This window comes from Oncorhynchus gorbuscha, linkage group LG08, assembly GCF_021184085.1.
Source record: "Oncorhynchus gorbuscha isolate QuinsamMale2020 ecotype Even-year linkage group LG08, OgorEven_v1.0, whole genome shotgun sequence".
In the NCBI taxonomy this organism is placed as follows: Eukaryota; Metazoa; Chordata; class Actinopteri; order Salmoniformes; family Salmonidae; genus Oncorhynchus; species Oncorhynchus gorbuscha.
In genome coordinates this window covers 41,988,200-42,003,695 of record NC_060180.1, presented here as the reverse complement: position 1 = coordinate 42,003,695, position 15,496 = coordinate 41,988,200, and the positions used below count along the sequence as shown (strand labels likewise).

At 44.8% G+C, this 15,496-nt stretch overlaps 1 protein-coding gene across 1 annotated transcript; it reads left to right on the top strand.

Moving 5' to 3' along the window:
- Positions 1-1,142: 1,142 nt before the first annotated feature.
- Positions 1,143-2,882, top strand: LOC124040870 (class E basic helix-loop-helix protein 23-like). The gene has a single exon (XM_046357977.1). The coding sequence runs from the start codon at positions 1,472-1,474 to the stop codon at positions 2,153-2,155; it is 684 nt and encodes a 227-aa protein (XP_046213933.1). The 5' UTR covers positions 1,143-1,471; the 3' UTR covers positions 2,156-2,882.
- The last annotated feature ends 12,614 nt before the right edge of the window (positions 2,883-15,496 follow it).

Genomic DNA, 15,496 nt, shown 5'->3' with positions numbered 1-15,496 from the left:
TCTTCTGCCAGCTTGCATGGGCCTCATGTAAAGCTGTTGATGGGTATTCATTGTGGACCACTGTGCGGTATACCTACAGAGATATATTGTCAAATATAGCCTACTACACAATGTGTTTGTGCTATTCAATTGTAGGCTATTTGGCCTGTGGGATCTGTATGCTATTAACCCTTTGAGACAATGCACAGGTCAACCAGGAAGAATCAGCCTCTATCTAAATGTTCATATCTTCATATCTGGATCTGAACTTTACACATTTGGAGTTGAATTGTAAGCCTATAAAATGCATCAGTATGTGAATTCACCTGCAGGGTTTTTGAGGAGTTGGATTTGCATAACATTGTGATCCTGCAAACTTCCGATATGTTTAAATAAAATGTAGCCTACACTGTAAAACCATTCCTGTTGTTTTTGCGGTTACTTACAGGCTTCCGGTTGTCTGTAATTACCTAAAATAAAGGTACCATATGTTACCATATTTTACAGTATACAATACTGTTACTGTAATCTTTTTTATCATTGTCAACTGGCTGCATGTAAATTACCATAAAACAATAGTATAGTGCATTACTGTAATCTTTAATGGCTCTCAATCCTGTCCATCAGAATGGTTTGAAAAAGTTGCCAGTTGCCATTCCCACAATGCTGTGTGGTTACAGTAATGTACTATTACACAAAAGTTTCTTTGGAATTTAGAGTATTATTTAGTGTTCAGGCATAAAATCATCCAGAGTGCATTGCCCTTTATTGCAATCTACTGTAGATAATTAATATAGTACTTTAGTGGTAGTTTTACAGTATAGCCTATTACTGTCCAAACAACAAGAAAGTGTTAGTCATAGTCTATTTGCTGCCTGCCTAAAGTAGCCTAATGGTGCAGTTTCAAACATCTAAGGATTGTCTTCACTCTGGGTATATGGGTGTTTTATGGGGACAACGAAAGTATGCCCACCACAATTGTCAAACATAGACTAACTCACTTGCAACTATCATTATTCTGATCGAAATTAGGATCATACCAGCGTTCTGCCCTATAGTAATTAAAACGCCCCCCTGATTGGGCAGATAGATTATCCCAACGGCCCTCGCGTTCCTACTAACGCGCGAGTGGGATGGAGAGCGAGTCACAGTCTGCCCAGGGCGAGGGCAAGAAGCACACAAGGACCCGTCAAGGAGGCCACCGCTCCAGTCTCTCACCCAGGCCACTATTTACGTGCGTTTAATGTCGCTTCGTAAAACACTCAATTACAGAAGCGTTTTAAACGTATATGCGCGCAGGGGGAACGTTAAGTGGGGCTGAATACAGTCCATTCACTGCAACTGTTCTGAAGAGCCACAAAGAAAGTGTGTTGAGCAGGACTCGAGTAGTGTGCGAACCCTCTCCACAAAAAAAATACCGACACGGACGAAGAGGATAAATTAAGTTTCGACCGAACTGCATTTTGTATTAGTCCTTATTGTGGAAGAGAAAATGAATGCCGGGGAAGAGAATCTGCTGAAGTCCATCAGCAACGACACTTTACTGGACCTGACGCAGCGATACGGCCAGTCGGCCTTCGGCTTTGGACCGGGCCACATTACTGGAAGTCCTGGAGGGCGGTATCCTCTCACACCGGCCGCCGACTTCCTCTCGGGTCAGACGGGCAAGTCCAACGAAAGTGGCGGGGAGCAGACCAGTGATGACGATGACGACCGTTTCGACCCTCTGGACCCCCGGAAGAGGGGTTCCGCATTCGACGATGACAAACACGGGGGTCCTCTTTCCAAGAAGCCCAAAGAGCAGCGGTCTCTGCGCCTGAGCATCAATGCGCGCGAGAGGAGACGGATGCACGACCTGAACGACGCACTGGACGGCCTCCGTTCTGTGATCCCGTATGCGCACAGCCCGTCTGTGAGGAAACTCTCCAAAATAGCCACTCTCCTCCTGGCCAAGAACTACATCCTCATGCAGGCGCAGGCTCTGGAGGAGATGAGGCGGCTGGTGGCTTATCTGAACCAGGGACAGAGCATCACCTCGCCCATCCCTACCCCCATTGCACCATTTGGACAGGCTGCCGTATACCCCTTCACGGGCTCGGCACTCGCCACCTGCGCGGAGAAATACTCGGGGACACCTGCAAGTCTCTTTAAGCACCTTAACGACAAGCCTTGTTAACGTTTTATTTGTATAGCCCATACTGGAACTTCACCCACTTGTATCCAAGTCTAATGCGTAAATCCTAAACGAAATAACTGCTGTGATGTTTCATCCAGATTAATACAAATAAAATAAAACCATGAACAACTACACTGGTGTTTACTAAGGCTAGATTAGGGTTGGAGCTGGCAAATTGCTGTTTAAAAGTGTTTTTCTTTCCCTATACTCTCCTCGGAGTTAAAGGAATTGTATTGCCGTGGCAGTGTCCGACCATGTTTTAATTGACAGTTTGACATGTTATGTGTGACTATGAAAACGGCACCCTTGCAAAAGTTTCGAATGATCTATTTCGTATTCTTGTGTAGTATACAGACCTACTATGCAACATTCAGTGAAACGGAAAATAACGAGAGAGATGACAAGATTGCGTTCCAACTTCAATAGTTTTTTGTTTTTTTTGCATCACTGTCGTTTATGAACGCACTTTCCCTCATTTTAACAGACGCCATGTGAGGAAACACGAGTGTGTGATATTTTTGGAAAATATCTATTGATGATTTTGGTTTTGTTATTGCACAATTCACATGATTGTACAACTGTGGAAAACTACTTGATCAAAGTACTGTTATGTTATTCGTTTTCAAAACAACAGCCTTTACAGACAACAAAAAAATGGGTTGTGCTGCAACATGAATTTCATATATTGTTTATATGTCTTTATAAATAAAACATATCTATGCTCGAATATGATTCGTTTTTTTCTTAAACTTAATTCCACACAATGTAACCATGCTCAAATCATGCTCAAAATAAAAATGACACATTCATTCACTTAACAGTTTATTTAAACATTTTTGTTATTAGAATTAGAATTGCCAATTTGTCACACATTCGTCAGTTTTAAGCCTACAATTTGTTAAAATTATTGTAGTTTACAGACGTCTGACTTTAGGCATCCCTCGCTCTAAAATTAGTTTAATTGATTGAATTCAATACGACCAAAACAGAAATAAAATGATTGATTTCCAAATGAGTAACATAAATAAGTTTTATTAATATAATTTGTGTGTAGGCCTACTACACTAGGCAAGGCCTTTCTAAAATGATCGTATGAAAATCACAGCAATTAGCAATTAATCTCACTCATAGCCTTTCTAGACTCGATGACACTGACAAACCAATCCATCACTAATTTCTGCACAATGTCTACAATGAATGGGTCCTACAAAATGAGTTTGGAACATCGTTGAGTGCTCCCCTCTATTTCTTCCCCATTAGACACCCTTTGAAATAAAGAACTACTTTTATAACCCAGTAAACGCGCCGGTTCTGGCTAGTGGGGCCCGCTGGCGTGATAAGGGCTCGATGGCGCTGAAGGGAAGGGCGCAAGTGCCGCCCGCGGCAACCAGGACCTGTCTCCCGGTATTTGGGTGATTGCAAGGCCTCCGCGAGCTTTCTCCAACTCGGTCCAGTAATATTAAGACGATTCCAGCTCCTGTCTCCCTCGATGTCTTAATTACATGAACGGGGTAGTTTTGATTCGCAGGGCAGGCCATTGCACGGAAAACTTCAGTTCCGTCAAAAAATGAATAAGGTTTACAGAAAACCCTTTAACACCAAACTCTGTATCAACTTGATAAATATCTCCTCTGAAATTGATCACATTCATTTTGTTAAAATATTTATTATAATTAAAAATAAATACATGTAATGCCTTTTTCACCAATATCAACGAGTTTCAAATGTAGGCAGTGTTATGATTATGTTCAGTAATTATTATTCGAACCACAGTTTCATGGGATGTTTAAGGGATAATGCTACAGAATCCTGTGTTTGCAGGATATTTTGGCACGGTGATGACCCCAAAATGGTATATTTTAATTAAACATTTTATCTTGATTGATTTATTCATACTATTTCAGCCTTCCACAAGATATAGTCTCGACACAAATATAGGGTTGCTAGAGACAGGAACCAGTCATTCATTCTATTGGTTCTGTATCTATGGACGCGTCCCAGTCATTCAGTCTTGTTGTTCTGTATTTATGGATGTGACCCAGTCGTTCAGTCTTGTTGTTCTGTATCTATGGACGTGACCCAGTCGTTCAGTCTTGTTGTTCTGTATCTATGGAGGTGACCCAGTCGTTCAGTCTTGTTGTTCTGTATCTATGGACGTGACCCAGTCGTTCAGTCTTGTTGTTTTGTATCTATGGACGTGTCCCAGTCGTTCAGTCTTGTTGTTCTGTATCTATGGACGTGACCCAGTCGTTCAGTCTTGTTGTTCTGTATCTATGGACGTGACCCAGTCGTTCAGTCTTGTTGTTCTGTATCTATGGACGTGACCCAGTCGTTCAGTCTTGTTGTTCTGTATCTATGGACGCGTCCCAGTCGTTCAGTCTTATGGTTCTGTATCTATGGACGTGTCTCAGTCGGTCATTCTATTGGTTCTGTATCTATGGACGTGACCCAGTCGTTCAGTCTTGTTGTTCTGTATCTATGGACGCGTCCCAGTCGCTCAGTCTTATTGTTCTGTATCTATGGACGTGTCCCAGTGATTCATTCTATTGGTTCTGTATCTATGGACGTGACCCAGTCGTTCAGTCTTGTTGTTCTGTATCTATGGACGTGTCCCAGTCGCTCAGTCTTGTTGTTCTGTATCTATGGACGTGTCCCAGTGATTCATTCTTGTTGTTCTGTATCTATGGACGTGACCCAGTGATTCATTCTTGTTGTTCTGTATCTATGGACGTGTCCCAGTCGCTCAGTCTTGTTATTCTGTAATATATATGCCATTTAGTGATTCATTCTATCCAAAGGTTCAGTCATATGTGCATACATTCTACAGTCTTGTTGTTCTGTATCTATGGACGTGACCCAGTCGTTCAGTCTTGTTGTTCTGTATCTATGGATGTGACCCAGTCGTTCATTCTATTGGTTCTGTATCTCTGGACGTGACCCAGTCGTTCAGTCTTGTTATTCTGTATCTATGGACGTGTCTCAGTCGCTCAGTCTTGTTGTTCTGTATCTATGGACGTGACCCAGTCGTTCAGTCTTGTTGTTCTGTATCTATGGACGTGACCCAGTCATTCAGTCTTGTTGTTCTGTATCTATGGACGTGACCCAGTCGTTCAGTCTTGTTGTTCTGTATCTATGGACGTGTCTCAGTCGCTCAGTCTTGTTGTTCTGTATCTATGGACGCGTCCCAGTGATTCATTCTATTGGTTCTGTATCTATGGACGCGTCCCAGTCGCTCAGTCTTGTTGTTCTGTATCTATGGACGCGTCCCAGTCGCTCAGTCTTGTTGTTCTGGACGCGTATCTAGTCTTGGTTCTGTATCTATGGACGTGTATCAGTCGTTCGTTCTAAATGTTCCATTGCCATATTGGCTGGCAACGTTCCTATTCCTTGCTTGCTAGCTAGCCAACTATGGCGAACTTACAGTCACAAATAGTGCAGCCAGAATAACAACGTAGCTGCATTTGCATTTTGTTGAAGCTGTTTTCTAGTGACATTTATTTGGATACGTCCATAACAATAAACGGATGAGGCACTACTTCGCCTGGCACAGAAAATATGCTCACTTGTCAGGAAACTGTTGTTCAGAGGAGCTAGCCAACAACACAGCAACAGTAACACAATCACTTCAAACCGAAGCTGGAATGACTGCAAATTATCTGTGTTTTGTTGTACTTTTTTTCAATTGACATTTTTGTATATGTCCTTAAATATGATGCCAGTTGAATCATGCTTTCGACTGGCTGAGAAACGCTGCCTTGTAAGACAGCAATTTTAATACAAATCTCTGCTGTTGAAAACTAAATGTCATTCTAAAAGAAATGTGAGATCATGTCTAGATGCTTTTATAGTGGAGATCAAGTTTATGAATTGCCTGGTTGGGCTGATGAGACAATGGATTGCGTAGTCAGATGGAACAGAGTAAATATGTATTTTAACGTCATAGATTTAGCAGGTGGTAACTTGTGGAATAGACACCGACTGGAATGTGGTTTTAACCAATCAGCATTCAGAATTAGACCCACCCATTTTAAAAACAACTATAACCACACCTGTCCTCAATATAGGCCTACATTTAAGTGGAATAATTTATGTAAATATCTATTTGTTTTTCACAATAGGCTACCTCGAAAGAAATGTTGGTCTGGGGAAAAAAAGGGTGTGAGAAAGCTGCTTTTCAGTTAGAGTGAGGCATAACTTTACACTTTGCCACCTTTTACCCACTAGTCTATCTGTGCGTAAAACCAGCCTATCCCTTAGCTGTGTCCAAGTGGGACACCAGGCTATGGATAACAAAGAAGATAGGGTGAACTTCATATAATATGAATAAGATCGGTCTACTCGTTAGTCACTCAATCATTCCGTCTCTCTGTCAGTCTGCCAGTCGCTAAGGGTATTGCCCCAGTCACTCTCTCTCTCACAGTTCAGATGGACGTCATAACAGCATCTCAAATTGGCGCTCTGATGACATATGACTCCCTCAGCAGCTCCGCGTGACAGGCAGAGGACCGGGGATACGTTGTGACAAACGGTGCCATTGATGCTAGGCCATAGCCTCGGTCTCATACTCAATCACTCTCCACCTCGGCTGGGTGAGACGGTTGCCTTTTTGCACAGACGTCTGGTAAACTGCACGGTTTATCATTTGATACAGTATGTGTTCATGGAAACAACTTTCAATATAGCCATAGCCTGTAGATTTCAAGGTGACATTTATTTATTATTACAATATCATCTATAGGCCTATTGGTGCCTTCTTGACCTTATGTGGTGTGGGACACAGTCAGACCAGAGGCCGAACTGGTCATTAACTCTGAATGAATTATTTAAATATTATGTAGAACAGAATACTTCATTGCCCTTGAAATTGAATTCGTATTGAAAACAATAACAAAACCAACAACCGAAACATGCTACTTTAGAAAGGCTTGTCAATTGTCAATGATTTATAAATAGTTTATAGACTGCTGATTATTCGTTTAACCATGTGGTATACCAAAGTATTATCAGTATTTATGATAATGGAACCAAAATGAAATTGCTTAATCTCCACCTCCTAATCTGTGTTGGGATACATTTACATAGCCTACTCATATACTGACTCTCTTGGTCACACACACACACACACACACACATACACACACACACACACACACACACACACACACACACACACACACACACACACACACACACACACACACACACACACACACACACACACACACACACACACACACACACACACACACACACACACACACACACACACACACACACACACACACACACACACACACACGTTATGTAGACCAACACACCCCTGCCTGCACAACTGTGTCCAATCTAGTGCACAGTACTGCTGCATCTCTGGTGTCTGTAAACATTTGTGTTTGTTCTCAGTGGGATCAGAAGGGAGTGATTTCATTAGCAGGGCCAGGAGCTTTGAGGTATGTTGTTGTGCTTTTCCACAACCCGATGGTATAGCAGTAAAAACATATGCCCTTAAGTGCCAACCTCTCTCTAATGCGTCTGACAGTGCTGCTTTCTCTAATTAAGCTCTTACAGAGCCTAGCCTACATGTCTGATGCACATTGTGACACTCTTTATCACACTCGTATACATAGAGGACAAACAAATACGCACACACACACACACACACACACACACACACACACACACACACACACACACACACACACACACACACACACACACACACACACACACACACACACACACACACACACACACACACACACACACACACACACACACACACACACACACACACACACACACACACACACACACACACACACACTGCAGACCTATGTGGAATACAAACAAACAATACTGCCGAGGGTTGTTGAGGGAATGGGGTTGGGGATGTGGGGGGTGGGCTGTGTGTTAGATTTAAAGGCTAGGCAGGTTTTTTGTTCAAATCTGCTCAGGGAGGCAAACATTTTCTGTTAGATGCCAACTGACACTGAAAACTGGTGTTTGGGCAGGATCAAGTGGGGGATGGGGTGAAAAGGTTGCATAAACAATAGGGCCGGATGTGTGTGTGTGGGCCGGACGTGTGTGTGTGTTTATGTACGTGTCTGATTCTGGTTGCCTGTATGTGGTAAAGAAGGGCAGCAGAGAGAAAGAAAGAGAAAGAAAGAGGGAGACAGAGAGAAGGAAGCGCTGATGTCTCTGCACTATATGCGGCACTGGAAGGACCCCCCAGTGTTAATTTTCTCTATGACGTCACGGTTCTCGTCCCTCCCAGCCCCGCCTTGTCGGAAGCGATGAGCGGGTGAGTCAGTTGGTTCCGAGGAGCCATGTGATTTGGGGCGACGTTGCTGCGAGTGTGGTGGGATGGGTATAGGCCTTCTATTCGTTACCCACATCAGGCGGGGATAGGGTGGATGTAGTTTGGGGGGGGGTTACTATGTGCTCACATGGCCGCAAACCTTCAGAACATGGCAGTCAAGCAAAGTGTTTTGCTTATCGCCACAAGGCACCTGACACCACGCATTGTAAACCCAGAATGTGTAGACGGGCCGGGGCTGGGGCTGGGGCTAGGGTGGGACTGGAGAGATGGGAGATGAGAGGAGCAGGGAGGGGAGACTGCAGGACAACATGAACATGGAGGAGCTAATTTGTCTCTGTCTATTGTATTGTTTGAATTATACAGTACTTTGTCTCTCGGGGCTGATCTCAAGATAGTTGTCTATACCAATGTTATCTAACATCGAGAACACATTGATATTCTGAATCACCCTAAAATCACATTTCTCTCTGTCACTCCCCCTGACCCCTTTCGCTGCCTCAAATCCGTCCTTCCCTTTTATTATTTCCCAGTCTCTCCTACTCTTGATCTCTGTCTCTCTCTTTCTCTTTCCCTCTATCCCTGCCTCCCTCTTCCATAGATGCCATTCTCTTCCTCCCTCCCACTGTGGTCTTGATAGAGGATGTGAGTTGACAAACGGGGGCATCCGTTACCTTGGCACAGCCTAATCTCTGTAATGGTCCTCAGACACACCACTGACTGGTGGGGAACTTTGGGGGGAAATGGAAGGAAAATGGGGGCACAGACACACATACCTACTCCTCCACCCTCCAAGTCTAGCTCCCTGCTCCGTACCAGCTGAACACACACACACAAGCACCTCACCCATCACCCTGCTCGGTACCAGCTGAGGAGGGACGTGGTTTTGGGGGGAGTGGGGGAGCTCGTTATCCTCATTAATTAATGCCAAAGGCGATGTAATTGGCCATCCATAATCTTCCATGCGGAGACACAGTGACAGGCAGGGCCGGCCCAATTCTCCACAGCAACTCATAAACACACGCACTGGAAATAAAGATGCATTTCACTCGAATCCTGACTTAGTTTGAGACTGGATGTGTGGGGGAAAGGGGGAAGGGGGGAGTAGTGTTAGCTGTGTGTGTGTGGGGGGGGGTAGGCCTCAGAAAGCCTATATAGAACATATTAACCTCTGTTCGTGATACCAAGCCCCACACACAGCCAATCCTGCATCTTATTGTCATCCTCAACCACTGTCTAACTGTAGCTGCTTCTAATTCAGTCTCTGTTTGGTGTTTTTCTTTCTCATTTACTTTGCTCTTAATTTGGAGCTTATGTGTGTTACAAAACATGGTGTTAAAGGATAAAGATTTTTCAGACAGTTAGAGTCCAGTGGCTGGGTCTTGGTTGTGACTCGGACAGGGGGGTGCGGATGGGGGGGTGCGACAGTCATCCACATGAAAGGCAAGATTAAGGGCGTTTCCCCGTCTCGCGCTCCCCCAATAAAAATCAGTGGAACATGCGCACGGTCAAGGATCAGTGGAATGAGGAGCTTGTAGGCTGATCTGGGTCTCATTTTCTGCTTAATAAGGCCGGTTTAAAAAGTCATTTTGGGGGGGATGTGACTCCTTTAAACCTGCTCATTATCAATACTAGCGCTTCACTTTAAGTACTTCAGGAACCGCTGTGTTTAATTAATATTGCGACATGCACATGGATTAGCTGACAGGCTGGAATGGAGCAGAGAGAGGGGACGGGGAGTTGGGGGACTAAAATTGATGAAGAACTTTCAAGGGCACTGATTTCATTAAGCAGCTTCATTACGACCCAAATAACTCTTCATGTCATTTCAATGCTCCAATTGCTCTCCCAGACTCTCTCACACACACACACACACACACACACACACACACACACACACACACACACACACACACGCACACGCACACGCACACGCGCGCGCACACACACACACACACACACACACACACACACACACACACACACACACACACACACACACACACACACACACACACACACACACACACACACACACACACACACACACACACACACACACACACACACACACACACACACACACTTATTGTGCTGTGTATGAGGAGGACATAAGAAGGCTTTTCACATTAGAGGGATTTGTAACAAGGATATTTTTTTAAAGTTTAAGTTGTGAAGTAACTGCCTACTGTATATTATGTTTTAATTGATATGATGGCTGACCTTGCTGCCATCCATTGCAGTTGAATTCTGATTTGTTGTCGAAGAGTTTTTCCTTGAACCTCACAAACCCAAGGTCACTTGAGGTTTGAAGGTCATGGGTTTCCAGGAAAAGCAGGCTTGAGAGAAGAGTGTGTTGGAGGTGTACGGCTTGTCACAATCCGCTAGCAACTTCCACCACTCAGACCCACTGTCCTCTACCACTGAGTTACATGTACTAAATGTTCTTATAGGCTCTTCATCCTAATCTGTTTAGGCCTGGACTGTTCTGTATCTGGAGCCATGCAGGAAAATGGTGGACTTTTGAGGGGCACTGTCTCTAAATCTCTGGGTTTGTCTTTGCGTGACCAATTACAGGGGCCAACACTGTGGTGGCTTGCTGGTGACATGAAGCTCACGGTCACTGTTAAACTAGTAGCAGGTCACAATCAGTCAGTCAATCAATATTTTAAACAGGCAATATTAAAAATCAATCAATCCAAGAGAATAGGGTGATTTGGTTTGTTTGGAACAAGGTTTGATCTCTTATTGATGATATTGGTAACGATAGCTACATATTGCTGCAAAAAACAAAACACCTTTGGTTGAGATCACAACAGATCATTGCTGAGTCATCTATTCCCATTCGGTGAAGTGTTTGACATGATCCCATGTCGCCTCTAGACCAACATCAACAGTTGTATTTCTATCTCGCCTTTGTCCCCTTTTCTGTCTCAGTACATGCAAGGCTAAAGTCTTTTGGTGTATAAATAGTATTATAAGAGGGATGAAGCAAGAAGTTATTGATCCAAAGAAGTGGACTGAATGGATAATGTTTGATTGTAGAATGAGAGAAGAGCTGAGAAGGGAGAGGGACAGGCTAGTTTTAGATACACAGAGGAGGAGGACAGTGGAGGTCTACCTACATTATTTGGGTTTGACTTGTTGATAGCATTGACACTGTCCAGCTGAGTATCAGGTGATATCAAAGGGGGTTTAGCAAGTTTTGTGCTGGGGATAAAGATGGTATCGAGTACAGTATATACATATGAGATGAGTATGTAAACAAAGTGGTATAGTTTAAAGTGGCTAGGACAGGATGCTCTCGATTGTGCATCTGTAGAAGTTAGTGAGTGCTTATGGTGACAAGCCACATTTCTTCAGCCTCCGGAGGTTGAAGAGGCGCTGCTGCGCCTTCTTCACGATGCTGTCTGTGTGGGTGGACCAATTCAGTTTGTCTGTGATGTGTACGCCGAGGAACTTAAAACTTACTACCCTCTCCACTACTGTTCCATCGATGTGGATAGGGGGGTGTTCCCTCTACTGTTTCCTGAAGTCCACAATCATCTCCTTAGTTTTGTTGACGTTGAGTGCCCTCACCTCCTCTCTGTAGGCCGTCTCGTCGTTGTTGGTAATCAAGCCTACCACTGTTGTGTTGTCCGCAAACTTGATGATTGAGTTGGAGGCGTGCGTGGCCACGCAGTCATGGGTGAACAGGGAGTACAGGAGAGGGCTCAGAACGCACCCTTGTGGGGCCCCAGTGTTGAGGATCAGCGGGGTGGAGATGTTGTTACCTACCCTCATCACTTGGGGGCGGCCCGTCAGGAAGTCCAGTACCCAGTTGCACAGGGCGGGGTCGAGACCCAGGGTTTGACGAGTTTGGAGGGTACTATGGTGTTAAATACTGAGCTGTAGTCGATGAACAGCATTCTCACATAGGTATTCCTCTTGTCCAGATGAGTTAGGGCAGAGTGCAGTGTGGTTGAGATTGCATCGTCTGTGGACCTATTTGGGCGGTAAGCAAATTGGAGTGGGTCTAGGGTGTCAGGTAGGGTGGAGGTGATATGGTCCTTGACTAGTCTCTCAAAACACTTCATGATGACGGAAGTGAGTGCTACGGAGCAGTAGTCGTTTAGCTCAGTTACCTTAGCTTTCTTGGGAACAGGAACAATGGTGGCCCTCTTGAAGCATTTGGGAACAGCAGACTGGGATAGGGATTGATTGAATATGTCCGTAAACACACCAGCCAGCTGGTCTGCGCATGCTCTGATGGCGCAGCTGGGGATGCCGTCTGGGCCTGCAGCCTTGCGAGGGTTAAAAGAACCATCTCTGCGTGGGGACGCCAGAGGTAACCGTTTAACTGCTCGTTCCGTTTTGGGTCATCCCACATTTAAATGTTTTACTCACCTCGGCTGCAGTGAAGGAGAGTCCGCATGTTTTGGTTGCGGGCCATGTCAGTGGCACTGTATTGTCCTCAAATAATGCAAAACAGTTATTTAGTCTGCTTGGGAGCAAGGCATCCTGGTCCGTGACTGGGCTGGTTTTCTTTTTGTAATCCGTGATTGACTGTAGACCCTGCCACATACCTGTTGTGTCTGAGCCGTTGAATTGCGATTCTACTTTGTCTCTAAACTGACGCTTAGCTTGTTTGATTGCCTTGGAGGGAATAGCTACACTGTTTGTATTTGGTCATGTTTCCGGTCACCTTGCCCTGATTAAAAGCAGTGGTTCGTGCTTTCAGTTTCACACGAATGCTGCCATCAATCCACGGTTTCTGGTTTGGGAATGATTTAATCGTTCCTATGGGAACGACATCTTCAACGCACGTTCTAATGAACTCGCTCACCGAATCAGTGTATTCGTCAATGTTGTTGTTTGACGTAATAATGTCACCTTCCTCTTACGACAGATTGACTCCGAAGCGTTGTGCGAGACTGGCAGTCCAATGTCAGGTATGGTCTTAAACAGACGGTCTAGCGGGTTGTTCTTGAGTGGGGGTACTGTCATTTTTGTCATTTATTATCTCTTGTCCCTGAAACATATCCCAGTTCACGAGATGGAAGCAGTCTTGGAGCGTGGAATCAGATTGGTCGGACCAGCGTTGAACAGACCTCAGCGTGGGAGCTTCTTGTTTTGGCTTCTGTCTGTAGGCAGGGAGCAACAAAATGGAGTCGGGGTCAGCTTTTCCGAAAGGAGGGCAGGGGAGGGCCTTATATGCATCACGGAAGTTAGAATAGCAATGGTTGCGCAATCGATATGCTGATACAATTTAGGGAGTCTTGTTTTCAGATTAGCCTTGTTAAAATCTCCAGCTACAATGAATGCAGCCTCAGGATGTGTGGATTCCAGTTTGCAAAGAGTCAAATAAAGTTCGTTGAGAGCCATTGATGTGTCTGCTTGGGGGGGAATATATACGGCTGTGATTATAATCGAAGAGAATTCCCTTGGTAGATAATGAGGTTGACATTTGATTGTGAGGAATTCTAAATCAGGTGAACAGAAGGACTTGAGTTCGTGTAGGTTGTTGTGGCCACACCACGTCTCATTAACCATAAAGCATACGCCCCCGCCCCTCTTCTTACCAGAAAGATGTTTGTTTCTGTCAGCGCAATGCGTGGAGAAACCAGCTGGCTGCACCGACTCAGATAGCGTCTCTCGAGTGAGCCATGTTTCCGTGAAGCAAAGAACGTTACAGTCCCTGATGTCCCTCTGGAATGCTACCCTTGCTCAGATTTCATCAACCTTGTTGTCAAGAGACTGGACATTGGCGAGTAGTATGCTAGGGAGTGGCGCGCGATGTGCCCGTCTCCGGAGCCTGACCAGAAGACCGCTTCGTTTGCCTCTTTTACGACGTCGTTGTTTTGGGTCGCAGGCTGGGATCCATTCCGTTGTCCTGGGTGGAAGGCAGAACACAGGATCCGCTCCGGGAAAGTCATATTCTTGGTCGTACTGATGGTGAGTTGACGCTGCTCTTATATTCAGTAGTTCTTCTCGACTGTATGTAATGAAACCTAAGATGACCTGGGGTACCAATGTAAGAAATAACACGTACAAAAGAACGCGAAGCGAGGCGGCCATCTCTGTCGGCGCCAGAAGTTAGTTCAGGGAGGCGTTGTGCCGTGAAGTGTTGCTTTATTTGTTTTTTGAAACCAGGATTGCTGTTCACTTGCGCTACTTAAGATGGAAGTCAGTCCTATGCACTAATGGTTCTGTACAATTCCTTGAATTTGTCCTGGACCTGGGGACTGTGAAAAGGTGGCATGCCTGGTGGGGTAAGTGTTTGTGTCAGTGCTGTGTGTAAGTTGACTATGCAAATAATTTGGAATTTCCAACACATTGTTTCTTATGAAAACAAGAAGTGATGCAGTCAGTCAGAGACTGGCATGCATAGTATTAATATTAACCCTGTGATTAAAATGAAGAGCAAGACGTGTGGCTCTGTTCTTGTCATGCCCTGATTTGTTTCACCTGTCCTTATGCTTGTCTCCACCCCCTCCAGGTGTCGCCCATCTCCCCTACTTATCCTGGGTATTTATACCTGTGTTCTCTGTCTGTCTGTTGCCAGTTTGTCTTGTTTCAACAGTGAAGAGGCGACTCCGGGATGTTGGCCTTCTAGGCAGAGTTGCAAAGAAAAAGCCATATCTCGGACTGGCCAATAAAAATCAAATCAAATCAAATCAAATCAAATTTATTTATATAGCCCTTCGTACATCAGCTGATATCTCAAAGTGCTGTACAGAAACCCAGCCTAAAACCCCAAACAGCAAACAATGCAAGTGTAAAAGCACGGTGGCTAGGAAAAACTCCCTAGAAAGGCCAAAACCTAGGAAGAAACCTAGAGAGGAACCGGGCTATGTGGGGTGGCCAGTCCTCTTCTGGCTGTGCCGGGTAGAGATTATAACAGAACATGACCAAGATGTTCAAATGTTCATAAATGACCAGCATGGTCAAATAATAATAAGGCAGAACAGTTGAAACTGGAGCAGCAGCACAGTCAGGTGGACTGGGGACAGCAAGGAGCCATCATGTCAGGTAGTCCTGGGGCACGG